This window comes from Danio aesculapii, chromosome 8, assembly GCF_903798145.1.
Source record: "Danio aesculapii chromosome 8, fDanAes4.1, whole genome shotgun sequence".
NCBI lineage: Eukaryota > Metazoa > Chordata > Actinopteri > Cypriniformes > Danionidae > Danio > Danio aesculapii.
In genome coordinates this window covers 9479713-9494482 of record NC_079442.1, presented here as the reverse complement: position 1 = coordinate 9494482, position 14770 = coordinate 9479713, and the positions used below count along the sequence as shown (strand labels likewise).

Genomic DNA, 14770 nt, shown 5'->3' with positions numbered 1-14770 from the left:
AGACTCCATACTGCTGCCCACCTTAAGTCTTATTTGTGGAAAGAATGGGACAAAATTACACCTGAAACACTTTATCACTTGGTGCCTTCCTTAAATGTCTTTTAAGTATTGTGAAAAGGAATGGCAACATAAGGCTTTACTGTTTCAACTTTGTTTTGAAATGTGTTGCAAGAAACAAAATGGAATATGTGTGAAAAAAAAATCATGTGGAACACATTAAACAATGTGCTGTTGTATTGTCTGCAATGAGATACAATCAAATAAATTAAGAAATCACTTCTTTCTTTTTTGAGTTTTTCATACTGCCCTGACTTTTTCTGATTTGAGGTTATATCTATATCATATAACATTCAAAAGATAAAATACAGTGATAAAGCTTTCATTGTGTTTCATAAAGCACAGCACGATTTAAAATAAACATTTATAACTGATTGCATTTTCCATTCACTTTCATGAAGTGTTCCAAAGTATTTCTCTGTTTGAGCAGAACTTTTTGTACTGTTTTTGGAAACAATGATGTGAAACCCTGCATTGCTCTGAACTCATGCAGTGAGCCTTCATTATGACAGTGCCATTATTCTTTGCAATAAACATGTTAATGTGTTTCTCTCTGCCTTTTCCTTGCTATCTATGATTATTATGTGATATGATCATTTAAAGTGGGTCAATACCATGTTCTTTGCTGAAGTTTAAAAACCGCTGAGTAATTAAAATCCTAGGAATGGTTATTACTTAGGACAAAGTGCACCTGGCTTCCTCTCTGCCCAAGCAGCATGTGAGTGATGTAACTTCATGTTTTAGCCAATGGCCAGCATTCTGCTTATCAAGTTACAGTAGATAAAATAAATAAGTGTCACTGGGAGAGAAATTGAGGCAGGACTGCAGGCTGTGAGCTCAGTTTCAGTCAAAATGAAGAAGAATTCCACAAATTTGCGATTACGGCTCCCTGCACTAATTTTTGCATCAGAGGTTGTGATTGTGGTCCTCTATGCTTGCTTTGTGACCTACGATGATCATGCTAATGCACTTCTACAAAACAACCAGACACGACACATGGAGAATTCATTTTATCAAAACTATCCATTTTTTGCTGACATTCAGGTGATGATATTTATTGGATTTGGCTGCCTTCTGGCCTTTTTCCGACGCTATGGCTTTGGTGGAATGGTTTTTAATTTTTTAGTTGCTACATTTACCATTCAGTGGGCAATTCTGATTCAAGGATTCTTTCAGTTTTTCTATGATGGGAAGATTCATCTTAGTGTACTGAACCTGATTAATGCAGAGTTTGCCTGTGCTGTTGTGCTCATCTCATTTGGAGCCGTGTTGGGAAAGACGAGCCCTGTGCAACTCTTGGTAAGTTTATTACTTTTGCAGTAGGAGGTTTGATATTGGATACTGCATCTACAAAGATGTTTTGCATCATTTTCAATAGTCAAATGGGTACAGCACTTAATTTCACTAAAAATGTAAAATGGAAATATGTGCATTATAGTATATTCTAGTATATTATATTGTATATACAGTATGAAAAGTAAGAAAAGACATCTTCATTTTTGTGGGTGATGAATATCTGCCAAGCATCAATATTTGTCTCTTACACAATACAAGGCTGTCATGAAATCGATTTCTGAAGTATTTTTAAAACGTTTGTATAAAAATCACACTGTATACATAACAACATAATTTGGAGTGCCCTATAGTTATAATATAGTAAACTGGTACCAAATTGCTCTATTATATTTTTTTTGAAGTACACATTAGCATATTTCATAGCATCAACTAAAATAACTTGCTATATGTAATACATCAACGTTTACATCTCTACTCTTGATAGACTAAAATGTATCATGTTACTTTTGTTTACTACACTGTAAAAAAAAAATTTTTCTGAATTTTACTGTTCACTGTAAAAAAAAAATGCTGGGTTCCACACAATTGATTTGTGTTGGGACAACATGAAGGAATTAATTTAACTTATTAGTTTTTTTTTTTTACAAATTTAAGTGGATTGAACGTAAAGCAATTAAGTTGTCAACTCAGTTGTATTGTTTGGTTTTAGTTTTTTTTTTTTTTTTTGGGGGGGGGGGGGGGGGTATTGTAAATTGCAAAAAAAAAATGTAATTGTAATAAAAATAACAAGGAAATTGTCATGGATTGGTCAGGCTCTCACGACCCCCACTCACGAAGATCACCATCACCTGACTTCTAATGAGCACACAGCTGCATCACATTCACGAGCACCAGATAAAAGCACAGCACTCCAGTCGCTCATTGTCCGGGCTCGTCTCGACGAAAGCGGACAACTGAGCGACCACTCAGCGTAGTCATCCTCAGCTAAAACAAACGATTTACTTACCTGTTCTCTTTGTATTCCTCCTAGTCTTCCTGGTCCTCCCGAATCGTCCTGTCTTCCAGTCCTTCCAAGTCTGTGTCATCCTCTGTCAGCTGTATCTGGTGTGTGCTGTCCATCCTCGTGTATTCCTGTTACCCAGCCACGGAGGAAAAGACCCCAACATCATTCCTGATCCTCCTGGCTATCCTTCATGTGCTCCTTGTTGTCATTTAATAAACACCCTAACGTTTCCTTACCTCTGTCTCCTGTCCGCTTCATAACAGAAGCCCGGACCCATAACGACGACAACATGAGCACCCCCGATCACCTTCAAGAGCTGGTGGACCAGTTGAAGCGGATTCTACAGCCACCAGCTCCACTTTCCAATCGCCTGAGTCAACAGCCTCTCCAGAACCAGAACCCATGATAATAGAGTCTGGAAGACTGACATCAGCGGAACGACAGAGGAGGCTGACCCGGGGTCTGTGTCTATACTGCGGTGTCAGTGGACACACCCGTATGGAGTGTCCCCTTCGTCCCATTCGGACTTCAGTGAGTGTATTCAGTACGAATATTGAACAATGTAAACCACTTACTACCACCGTACAAATAACTACTGCCTCTATTTCTCTCCTTGTCACAGCCCTCATCGACTCCGGGTCAGCAGGGAACTTCATCTCCCAATCCCTCTGTCGTCAACTCCACCTCCGTACTGAGGCGTCCTCGCATATATACCAGATACAACCGATAACCCAGTGCACTCGATCTTCGACCCGTATCCATCGACAATGCGAAGACATCCTTCTTCAAGTGGGGTTGTTACATCAAGAGAGGATTCAATTTCTGGTTCTGGAGGGTGCAAATATGGACATCATTCTAGGGCGCCCGTGGCTGGTGAAGCACGATCCCATCATCTCTTGGGGCACAGGAGAGATAAAGAAATGGGGATCTGGATGTACACCTGCCTGTTTTCCAAATCTCCCTCTTCAAGGTCGGAACCCCATTTCTTTGTTTGCAACATCGGTCGAGAGCCCTCCTGAGAAGCAGTCTATCCACATTCCTAAGGAGTACAGCTCCTTTCATGATGTCTTCTGCCCCAAGAGAGCTTCCCAGCTACCGCCGCATCGGCCATGGGACTGCGCGATCGACCTAGTTCCAGATGTCCAGTTGCCAAGAGGTAGGATCTACCCGCTCTCGCTTCCAGAGAATCAGGCAATGGAAGATTACATAAGGGAGGCTCTGAGTCAGGGGTACATACGTCACTCAAAATCACCAGCCGCCTCAAGCTTCTTCTTTGTGGCCAAGAAGGACGGAGGGCTGCGTCCATGCATCGACTACAGGGTCCTAAATAACGGTACAGTAAAATACCGATATCCCCTTCCTCTGGTACCAGCCGCTTTGGAACAGCTCCGAGAAGCTAAAGTCTTCACTAAATTGGACCTCCGCAGCGCGTATAATCTGATAAGAATACGTGAGGGGGACCAATGGAAGACAGCATTCGTGACCCCTACTGGCCACTATGAATATGAGGTCATGCCTTACGGTCTGGTCAACGCCCCCTCCGTATTCCAAAACTTCATTCATGAAGTCCTCCGGGAGTTTCTTCACCACTGTGTAATAGTGTACATAGATGACATCCTCATTTACTCCCGGAGTGAGGCCGAACATCGCCAACACGTTGCGGAGGTCCTACACACATTGAGAGAACATCACCTCTACCTCAAAGCGGAGAAATGCTCATTCCACCAGAAGTCGATTCATTTCTTGGGATACATCATTGACCAAACCGGTATACGTATGGATGGGAAGAAAATTGAGGCTGTTCTATCCTGGTCAGAACCCACTTCCATTAAGGAGCTCCAGAGGTTTCTTGGGTTTGCTAACTTTTATAGACGGTTTATCAAGGACTACAGCAGGATTACATCACCTCTCACTAATCTCCTCAAGGGTAAACCCAAAGGACTGGAGTGGACCAAAGAAGCAGCCGCAGCCTTCCGCCTTCTTAAGAAGGAGTTCACAAGGGCCCCACTCCTGACTCATCCTGACCCAAATCTTCCTTTCGTGGTGGAAGTGGACGCATCCACCACCGGCGTCGGGGCAGTATTATCTCAACATCATGATACACCGCCCCGACTGCATCCCTGTGCCTATTTCTCTCGGAAGTTGAGCCCGGCGGAGCAGAATTACAGCATAGGAGACAGGGAGCTTCTAGCAATCAAGCTAGCCTTGGAGGAGTGGCGTCACTGGTTGGAGGGAGCCAAACATCCGTTCCAGGTGATCACAGATCACAAAAACCTCCAATACATCAAAGAGGCCAAGAGACTATGTCCACGTCAAGCCAGATGGTCACTTTTCTTCTCACGTTTTGATTTCTCCATTTCCTATCGTCCAGGACCCAAGAATCTAAGAGCAGACGCTCTCTCTCGTTTACACGAGCATCACGATCATGAAGAACTCCCAACGAAGATTCTTCCCGAACACATCTCCATTTGTCCGATCACCTGGAACGCTCCTCCAGTCGTTGCCACTCCGGAAGCCCCTGCTCCGCCGGGATGCCCTCCTCATCGGCAGTTCATACCACCTGAACACCGGGTAGATCTGATCCACTCCTTACATACCTCGCTAGGCACTGGACATCCAGGGATCAACAATACTCTCTCGCTAGTATCCCAACGATTCTGGTGGCCAAACATGGCAAGGGATGTGAGGCAATATGTTCAGGGCTGTAAGGACTGTGCCCAATCCAAGAGCCCACGTCATCTACCCGCTGGAAAGCTCCATCCCTTGCCGATTCCGAACCGTCCCTGGTCACACCTAGGAGTGGACTTTATCACTGACCTCCCTTCGTCAGAAGGTAATACCTGTATTCTAGTCATAGTAGATAGATTCTCAAAGTTTGTCAAACTAATCCCTCTGAAAGGTCTTCCCACAGCCTTTGAAACTGCCGACAATATCTTTAATCAAGTCTTCAGGTCATTTGGTATTCCAGAAGATATTGTGTCGGACAGAGGTCCACAGTTCATCTCACGTCTATGGAAAGCCTTCTTCAAGCTCCTAGGTGTGGCCGTCAGCCTCTCTTCTGGATATCATCCCCAAACCAACGGGCAGACAGAGAGGAAGATTCAGGAGGTGGGACGGTTCCTGAGGACCTTCTGCAGTGGTCACCAGAACTCCTGGAGCCAGTATTTGGGCTGGGCAGAATATGCCCAAAATTCACTGCGGCAACCCTCCACCGGACTCACGCCATTCCAGTGCGTCCTGGGCTTCCAACCACCGCTCTTTCCCTGGGATGGCGAACCATCTGATGTCCCCGCAGTGGATCACTGGTTCCGGGAGAGCGAGAGAGTCTGGGACGAGGCTCATCAACATCTGCAGAGGGCAGTCCGTCGAAGCAAGGTAACCGCCGATAGGAGAAGGTCTGAAGAACCCAGATACACACCCGGACAAAAGGTGTGGCTATCCACCCGGGACATACGCATGCGACTGCCCTCTCGCAAGTTAAGTCCCCGATTTGTTGGTCCCTTCACCATCGTGGAACAGGTTAACCCCGTCACCTACAAACTACAATTACCCTCTCACTACCGTATTCACCCTACATTCCACGTATCACTCCTGAAACCCTATCACGATCCTGTTCTTCCCTCCACAGAGCCTGACCACGAAGAGGAACCCCCTCCTCCACTGCTCCTAGAAGAAGGAGCCGTCTACGCAGTGAAGGAGATCTTGCGTTCCCGACGTCGTGGTGGCCAGTTGGAGTACCTGGTGGACTGGGAAGGGTACGGCCCCGAAGAAAGGACATGGGTTCCCAGAGCTGATATTCTCGATCCTAGTCTCATGGTGGAGTTTCATGAGAGCCACCCTGAGTTCCCAGCGCCTAGAGGCAGAGGGAGACCACCACGGCGTCGGAGGTGTCGGCCCTCAGGAGCGGGCCCTGGGGAGGGGGGTACTGTCATGGATTGGTCAGGCTCTCACGACCCCCACTCACGAAGATCACCATCACCTGACTTCTAATGAGCACACAGCTGCATCACATTCACGAGCACCAGATAAAAGCACAGCACTCCAGTCGCTCATTGTCCGGGCTCGTCTCGACGAAAGCGGACAACTGAGCGACCACTCAGCGTAGTCATCCTCAGCTAAAACAAACGATTTACTTACCTGTTCTCTTTGTATTCCTCCTAGTCTTCCTGGTCCTCCCGAATCGTCCTGTCTTCCAGTCCTTCCAAGTCTGTGTCATCCTCTGTCAGCTGTATCTGGTGTGTGCTGTCCATCCTCGTGTATTCCTGTTACCCAGCCACGGAGGAAAAGACCCCAACATCATTCCTGATCCTCCTGGCTATCCTTCATGTGCTCCTTGTTGTCATTTAATAAACACCCTAACGTTTCCTTACCTCTGTCTCCTGTCCGCTTCATAACAGAAATGCAGTAAATTTACATATCCAGTGTAAAAACACATGAACAGCATCTCAATGTACGTAACATCCCAAAATATGACACCAATATGTCAGTACACATAAGAGACACTCTTTACATGAAGAATTCTGGAATTTCATTGTTCACAAAAAAATGCATGTGATGCAGCCATACAATTAAAAAAAATCTCTACACAGCCTGCACTCAAAAAATTGCATTTGCATTTTGTTCAAACTACTTGTTCTTGCGTTTTTCACAATTCAAGAACACATTTCTTAAGTTTTTGGGGGGACAACTTAAATGTTTTATGCTCAATCTATTTAAATTAGTAAAAACTAAATTAACTTAATTCATTTAAGTTGTTCCAACATAAATCGATTGTATGGAACCAAACATTATTTTACACTTTATCAAGACTTAAAATGTTGCAACACTAGGTTTTCTGAAGGTTTGATGTGTACTTTGGTTTGTAAAGTTACTGAGTCAATTAATGATAATTTGTAAGATGTAAAATACTTTGGATTAAACCATCTGTTATTTTAATAAACTACAATTTGCAAACCCTCATATACTACATATTGCATATTGTTTATAGATCATGGCCTTGCTCGAGATCCCTCTGTTTGGTGTCACAGAGTGGGCTGTACTGAAATACCTGAGGATCAATGATGCTGGTGGCTCAATTCTCATCCACATATTTGCCTGCTACTTTGGCCTGGGTGTCACATTTGTCCTGTATAGACCCAGCCTAAACGAAGGACACCCAAAGGTATCCACAAGTTACCAATCAGATCTGTTATCTGTAATGGGAACCCTGTTCCTCTGGGTGTTTTGGCCATCTTTCAACTCAGCGCTGACCTTCAAGGGTGACGACCAGCACCGAGCCGTTCTGCACACATTTATAGGTCTCAGTGCCTCAACAATTACTGCTTTTGCCCTGTCCAGCATGCTAAGCAAGAATGGTAAGATCAGCATGGCTGATGTGCAGAATGTAACATTGGCTGGAGGTGTAACTGTCGGCGCCTCAGTGGACATGATGATTTCACCGGCTGCTGCTTATGTGCTAGGAGTCATGGGGTGCTTTGCGTGCATGCTGGGGTACAAATACCTAAGCCCGGTCCTGGCACAAAAGCTGCGTATACAAGATCAGTGTGGCATACATAACCTGCACGGACTAACCGGACTCATTTCCAGTCTTGCAGGAATCTGTGCCATTCTGCTGGCTACCGAGGAAACATACGGCCCCAGTCTTTACCAGACTTTCTCTCATCAAGCACCTCCCGAAGGAGACCCTCAGCTCGTGGAGTTACAACAATTGATTCCAGATCTGGAAGCAGGCTTGGGCAGAAGTGCAAAGGAACAGGCTCTCTTTCAGGTGGCTGCACTGTTTGGGACCATTGCCGTGTCTGCAGTAGGGGGAATGCTGACTGGTGTAGTTCTCAAGCTACCATTTCTGGCTTCACCCTCAGATGAGCAATGCTTTGATGATGAGCTCTTCTTTACTGTTCCTCCAGATTACGACTGTGTAAATGTTCTCAGTGAAACAAGCAAAGCTGAGAATGAATGAAGAAAGATAAAAGACTACAGCTTGGTAAGAGCATTAAATAAAGGAATATCAATGCTGGACAATAGGCTAAACAACATTATGACTACTCTGTAACTTTACTTGGTGATTGTACTTACAAAAATAGATTATTTTAATATTTAATGAAATAAGGTTCATATACTATTAAAGTATAAAGTGTACTATACATTTGATTTTCATACATATTTGTAAAATGTACATTGTGAATCTAATGTTTTTCTATATTCGTTCCATAGTTCATGATTCATATATTATTTTATTAACTTTTTTATTTAGAATTAAGAGAACATTTATTTTAAATTTGAATGTAAAGTCTGGGTGAACTGAAAGATGCTGAGACTTTTATTTCAGTGTGTTGATGTACTTCCAATTGAATTTTAGTTAAGAATTAAGTAAAAAATTAGGTTAAGAATATTGGTTTGAACGCCAACAAGTTGACGTCAACAAAAAACGCCACTCCAAACACAAAAGTAAATGGTCAGACTTTGACTAAAGATTACCAAAACTTTTTTCTGTGAATATTACTGAAAACTTACATAACTTGCACAAATGACTTTTTCACCTACAGAAAAACAATGTGAGCAAGAAAATTAAATGGTACAAATTTAATTTTCACACAGGATCTAAGTGTTTTTGACTTAAAGGGCAATGAAACACCCCGTCTCAGCAGGGTGTTTTTACACCCCTAGTTTGAAAAAAGTCAGGAAAGTGGGTGAGTCCAGCTTTGTTTAGGTGGGAGTGTCGAGTGGCAAAAGAGGGAAGGGTTTGCATGAAAAGGGGAGTTTCAGAACATGCACGCACTGATTTTCACAGAGGCAACACAAATGCAGATGCAGGGGAGATAAACTGTGACTGCATTTACATTGACATCAGTAATCAAATTATTTGCCTGAATTTGAATGAGACAATAATATGATTAAGGTGTTTACATGAGTTGCTTTTTGAATGTTCCTTTCATAATCCATGTTTTACATGTTAAAGCACATAATTTGATTAACATCATTGCGTCACCATGCTGTCCACATTTCCTCCTGTGTTTTCATGTAATTTTTGGTGTTTTATTCTTAATTTGTTGATTTTAACTGCAGTTTGGCACTTTTTCATGCATGCCCACGTGACAAACAAGATATAGGATGCGAAGAGCTGCTGGAACTGCTGGAAGAGTGTTGTTTTAATGGAATTTAATACTTCACAGTGAATGGGAGAAAACAAAAACCTCAGCATTTCTCGGTAGATGCAGAGACTTGGTAGGTGCAGAGAATAGCACCAAACCGCTGTGTGTGTATAGACTATGCTGTCACAAAATGCAGCAAAAATCCTATGTGGTGAAAATCCTACACGACAGTAATAGTTTGATTAAGGTGTTTACATGTTTACATTCGGAGAACAGCATTTACAGCGGATCTTTCAGTCCATAATATGGTAGTGATATTACTGTAAACTTAGTACCTAAATAATTTTGACTAAGGTATGTCTTTAAAAACAGAAAGAGTACTGCTGACGACAATAACTAACTTTGTCATTTGAATAAACATAAGCAAAGAACATTGATCGCTCGCTTACCAAATCTGTAGACAGGACAATCAACACAACTGGAACCTTGTCTTTTTTTCCAAATTCCACCATTTCCAGATGCGAAAAGCTCTTGGGTAAAAAATATTCCTATATATAATCCTATATATATACATATATAAACATATTTTTGTCACATGTTATCCACTGTCATCCACAAATGTGGGTCCACCCGCGAGCTGTGCTCTCATCATAGGCAAATGGAAACAAAAATTTCGTTGTGGCACATTTATAAACTGAACACTGACAACCCATGTCTCCGAACAATTCTTCTTCCACTTGTTTTAATTACGGTTGGTAACTCAACGTGGCGTCTCTCTGCCGTCTGAACACTGTAACAGTTAAAACAGTCTTCGAAGCTATATTATGCATATTAATAAAGTTGCACCTCATTCACAATAGTGTGCTGATTGCTTCGAAAGTCTTTCTCATAAATTAATGCTGAAACCTCAAAGACTTCATGTTCTACCAGCCGATACAAACAGCCAATCTCCACGCTGGAATATACACAAAGACCTCATCGCCTTGACGCAGCTTTAAAATTTATTTTCAAACCGTAAGAACCAATTTGCCCAAAATAACGCAAAAACAATTCATTTTCACTTTTTAGTGATATATGTGAGTCCTAACAGTGTTTTTAGCAACATGTCAACATCTCAAAAAATGTGTTTTGGTGTTTGGTGACCCTTTAAGCACATCTTCAGTTTCATAATTACTGCTATTATCTTCAAAATATGGTTAACTGCACACTTTATTGACAACCATTTATACACAATTCTACTGATGAGATTTCAAGTAATATAAATATAACTCACTATCATCTGTAAAACTTCAGCCAAACGGCAACATATGCAATCAACGTCTAGTGCAGAAAAGCCTGTTAATGCTATTATAACCTCTTGCCCTGAAGGATAATAAACAAACTGCAGCTGAATCAAAATGCAGCAACTGTGCTTTCTAGAACTAAGAAACGTGATCGTATTAGTCCAGTTCTGTCAGCATTGCATTGGCTCCTATTAAACAACTTTTTTTAGGTATACATTTTATTACAGCAACTCACTCCAACTATGTTCAATTAATTCTAGACAATTGATTATTCCTAAAATATCTAAACTGACATGAGTGAATGACATCTACACCCCTGTCAGTTTGTCTGTTTCTCTGTATCCTGAGATTCACATAATATCAGATCTTGCCTGTTTCCAGGGCAGATGGTTGTCATAGTCATCTATGAGTAAAGTGCACAAGACTTGATTCCTGCAAAGACCCCAGTGAGAGACAAATCTCTGCATTGATCCCTTTTGTTAGTCTGAAACGGTGACCTACTTGGACCTGCAGTTTCACCACAACAGATACTTATTGTTCTCAAACCCTCTGACATCTTAGGGCTGGGACACAAGCTGACAATTGGACATTGCGCTTCATCTGTCTGTTATTTATCATTGGTCTAGCTAGTTGGTTTAATGTGTTCCACACGTCACCTCTTGTTGAGTTCTCGTTTTGCCATTCTGAACAAAATAACAAACACTGCCCCTGCTGTGCGGAAAAACACATCATCTTGCACAGAAAGCACACTCTTGAATCAGTCGGCTTTCTTCCATTTGGTGTGTTCACGGCCAGCTTTTTGGTCCAGACAGAACCAGATGTGAGCCAACACGAGGCAACAACACCGTTAAGTTTCATCAGCGCTAGATGTTTGGTGTCAGCTTGCTGTGTACCGGCACTTAAACTCCAGCTCTGTCTCTTTAAATTTGCCCAATGGATGACTAGTCCCCACCCTGCAGGTATCAAAATCTGTCTGGCCCAGCACTCTGTGCTTGCTATCTGGGCTATGGGCTATTTTCATTATTTAAATTGTAATATATTATTATTTGACATTTTTTGTTTTGTAGGCTGTTGTAGTTACAGAAGTCATCCCATTAGTGATTCTAAATCGATTTCTGGCCAAACCTTCTAAGGTTTGTTCTCCACTTCTGTCAGTTTTTGTAATTTTAGTTCCTTGCTATTGTTGCCTCTGACTTACTTGATTGGTATTATTGGAGCTGCTCTTCTGTGGCTTGCTATCTGGACTATGGGCTATTTTCATTATTTAAATTGTATTACTATTATTATTTGACATTTTTTGTTTTGTAGGCTGTTGTAGTTACATAAGTCATCCCATTAGTGATTCTAAATCGATTTCTGGCCAAACCTTCTAAGGTTTGTTCTCCACTTTTGTCCGTTTTTGGAATTTTAGTTCCTTGCTATTGTTGCCTCTGACTTACTTGATTGGTATTATTGGAGCTGCTCTTCTGTGGCTTGCTATCTGGACTATAGGCTATTTTCATTATTTAAATTGTATTACTATTATTATTTGACCTTTTTTGTTTTGTAGGCTGTTGTAGTTACATAAGTCATCCCATTAGTGATTCTAAATCGATTTCTGGCCAAACCTTCTAAGGTTTGTTCTCCACTTCTGTCAGTTTTTGGAATTTTAGTTCCTTGCTATTGTTGCCTCTGACTTGCTTGATTGGTATTATTGGAGCTGCTCTTCAGTGGCTTGCTATCTGGGCTATGGGCTATTTTCATTATTTAAATTGTATTACTATTATTATTTGACATTTTTTGTTTTGTAGGCTGTTGTAGTTACATAAGTCATCCCATTAGTGATTCTCAATCGATGTCTGGCCAAACCTTCTAAGGTTTGTTCTCCACTTCTGTCAGTTTTTGGAATTTTAGTTCCTTGCCATTGTTGCCTCTGACTTGCTTGATTGGTATTATTGGAGCTGCTCTTCAGTGGACTGTATTTCAACAGTGACATTTTGTTTTAAACTGAACTAAATCAGTATTCATTTAACTAGAACAATGCCAGAATTCTACCCCAACTCTCCTGCCTGTCTGATATGCTGCAATGTTCCACAATCTATATCATTGTTTTTTATTCTTATTTCTTAATATAAGCTGCTTTGACACAATCTACAAAGTAAAAGAGATATAGGAATAAATATGGCACTACACTTAAGTTTATAATCAGTATGCTTTAGAACCCACTCAAAAATTAAAGATACAAAATGGTGTTTTTATAGTGATGCTATTGAAGAATCATTTTGGGTTTCCCGAGGGTTGGTTGATCTGTTCTGTTCCTAATAGGATTTTTTTTTTCTTGGAGCATTTATATATATATATATATATATATATATATATATATATATATATATATATATATATATATATATATATATATATATATATATATATATATAATTATGAAAATATATATATAATTATGAAAATAAAAATATATATAATCTGACAAAACACAAAAACGTGCGCTCTTTTTAAAAGTTTGTTTACTTAATTTGCTTTTTATTCAAGTAATCCTAAAGTAATAGAGCAGTTTTTAAATACTTATAAGAGTTGAAGCAGACTACAAAAATGCAAAACAGAAATGCACTTTCTTTTTTTTTGATATAATGATATAGAGTATCTCAAGTGCAGCAGGAATCTGTATTGAGTAACCTCCCTCACTGAACAAAAGATAAAGCAGGACTAAAGTTAAGCAGTTAACAGTTTAAACTGTGAATATGTTCTTTTAAATGTGATGTATGTTATCTTGATCAAAGTTATAAATTAACAGGTTGATAATTGGGGTCATACAGAGATGCACATACTGTACTATATTGCCATATGTTTAGAGTTTTATTACTTTTCTAATGTAAGTCTAGTCTTGGTTAAGGTCGAAGCTTGGGTGCTGACTAATGAAACTTTTCTTTCATTTAAGAAGAAACTGTGAAATTGAATGTAATTTTGGGTTATAGATATATGCAATTTAATTGCATTATTTATATTATGTATGTTTATTTAATCTCTGTGTTGATGGTATAGTACTGAATGTGAATAAAAGATGCTAACACTGCTAGATACAGGTTGAAAACATAGGCCATAGTGTTATTATGTATTGCTTTTTAATATTAAAATTATTTAATGAACAATGTTATAGTATCCTATCTACAGTTTCAATATGATTATATATTTTACTATAATTTACGCCAGGAGTGCCCAAACTTTTTCTTATGAAGGGCCAAAAACTAAACTTGATTGAGGGCTGTGGGCCGTAGGTAAATATACCAGACTCTGTTACACTAAAGTTTCCATGAGTAATTTCCTCATTTAAAAGGTATTTTAAAAGTAAAAAAGTATATTAAATGTATTACAGTAAAAACATAAACAGTTCTATGCAAAATACGTAAAGCAGCACCTGCCTCTGCCTTGATTTGCTTGCCAATGTCTTGTGCATTTTTCTGTCTCTATCTGTCTAGTGACAGTATTTACTTTTAAAAAAATATTATCATTTACAAAAAAAAAAAATTACAAATCAAACAAACAAAAGGTTACATTAAATTTGAAATGATGATCTCAGTCACAGATATTCGCCCAACCACCTCCCCTTCATTCTCCCTCAAATCAAAGGTTAGAATGGGCTCTAGTTTGGGCATCTCTAATCTACACGCTCAGAACTAAAGAGTCGGGTGGTAGTAGGCCACTACTCTTTTCTAAGAGTAGCCTACCCATTTGTACCAAAGAAAGTAATCCATATTGGTATCTTAAATATGTTACATATTATTACATAAAGTTTACCCAACACATTAGTATTTAAAAATGACGAAAGTTTACCTTTCAAAAACGGTTTGCTGCAGTGACAGCTCGCTTAGTTTCAGCTGTGCCTCGCAAGAAAACATTAGGTTGCTCCCTGGTGGCTGGTTGCAGTATTGTTCATAAACCCCGCCCTCTCCAGGAGGAGAGAGAAAAAAAACTATTAACTGCGATTGTTTTGAGGGAGCTTTCGGAACTTTTTGGTGTTGATGAACATCAGACACAAACAGGAT

The 14770-nt window shown here is 40.4% G+C and overlaps 1 protein-coding gene across 1 annotated transcript in view; it reads left to right on the top strand.

Moving 5' to 3' along the window:
- Nucleotides 1-8942, top strand: part of slc12a5b (solute carrier family 12 member 5b) — a 126808-nt gene extending 117866 nt beyond the window's left edge. The window contains exons 26-27 of the mRNA XM_056463146.1: nucleotides 1038-1356; nucleotides 7344-8942. Of these exons, the coding sequence (XP_056319121.1) occupies nucleotides 1038-1356; nucleotides 7344-8315 (1291 nt within the window). The 3' untranslated portion in view covers nucleotides 8316-8942. The remainder of the gene's footprint in view (nucleotides 1-1037; nucleotides 1357-7343) is intronic.
- Nucleotides 8943-14770: the final 5828 nt, after the last annotated feature.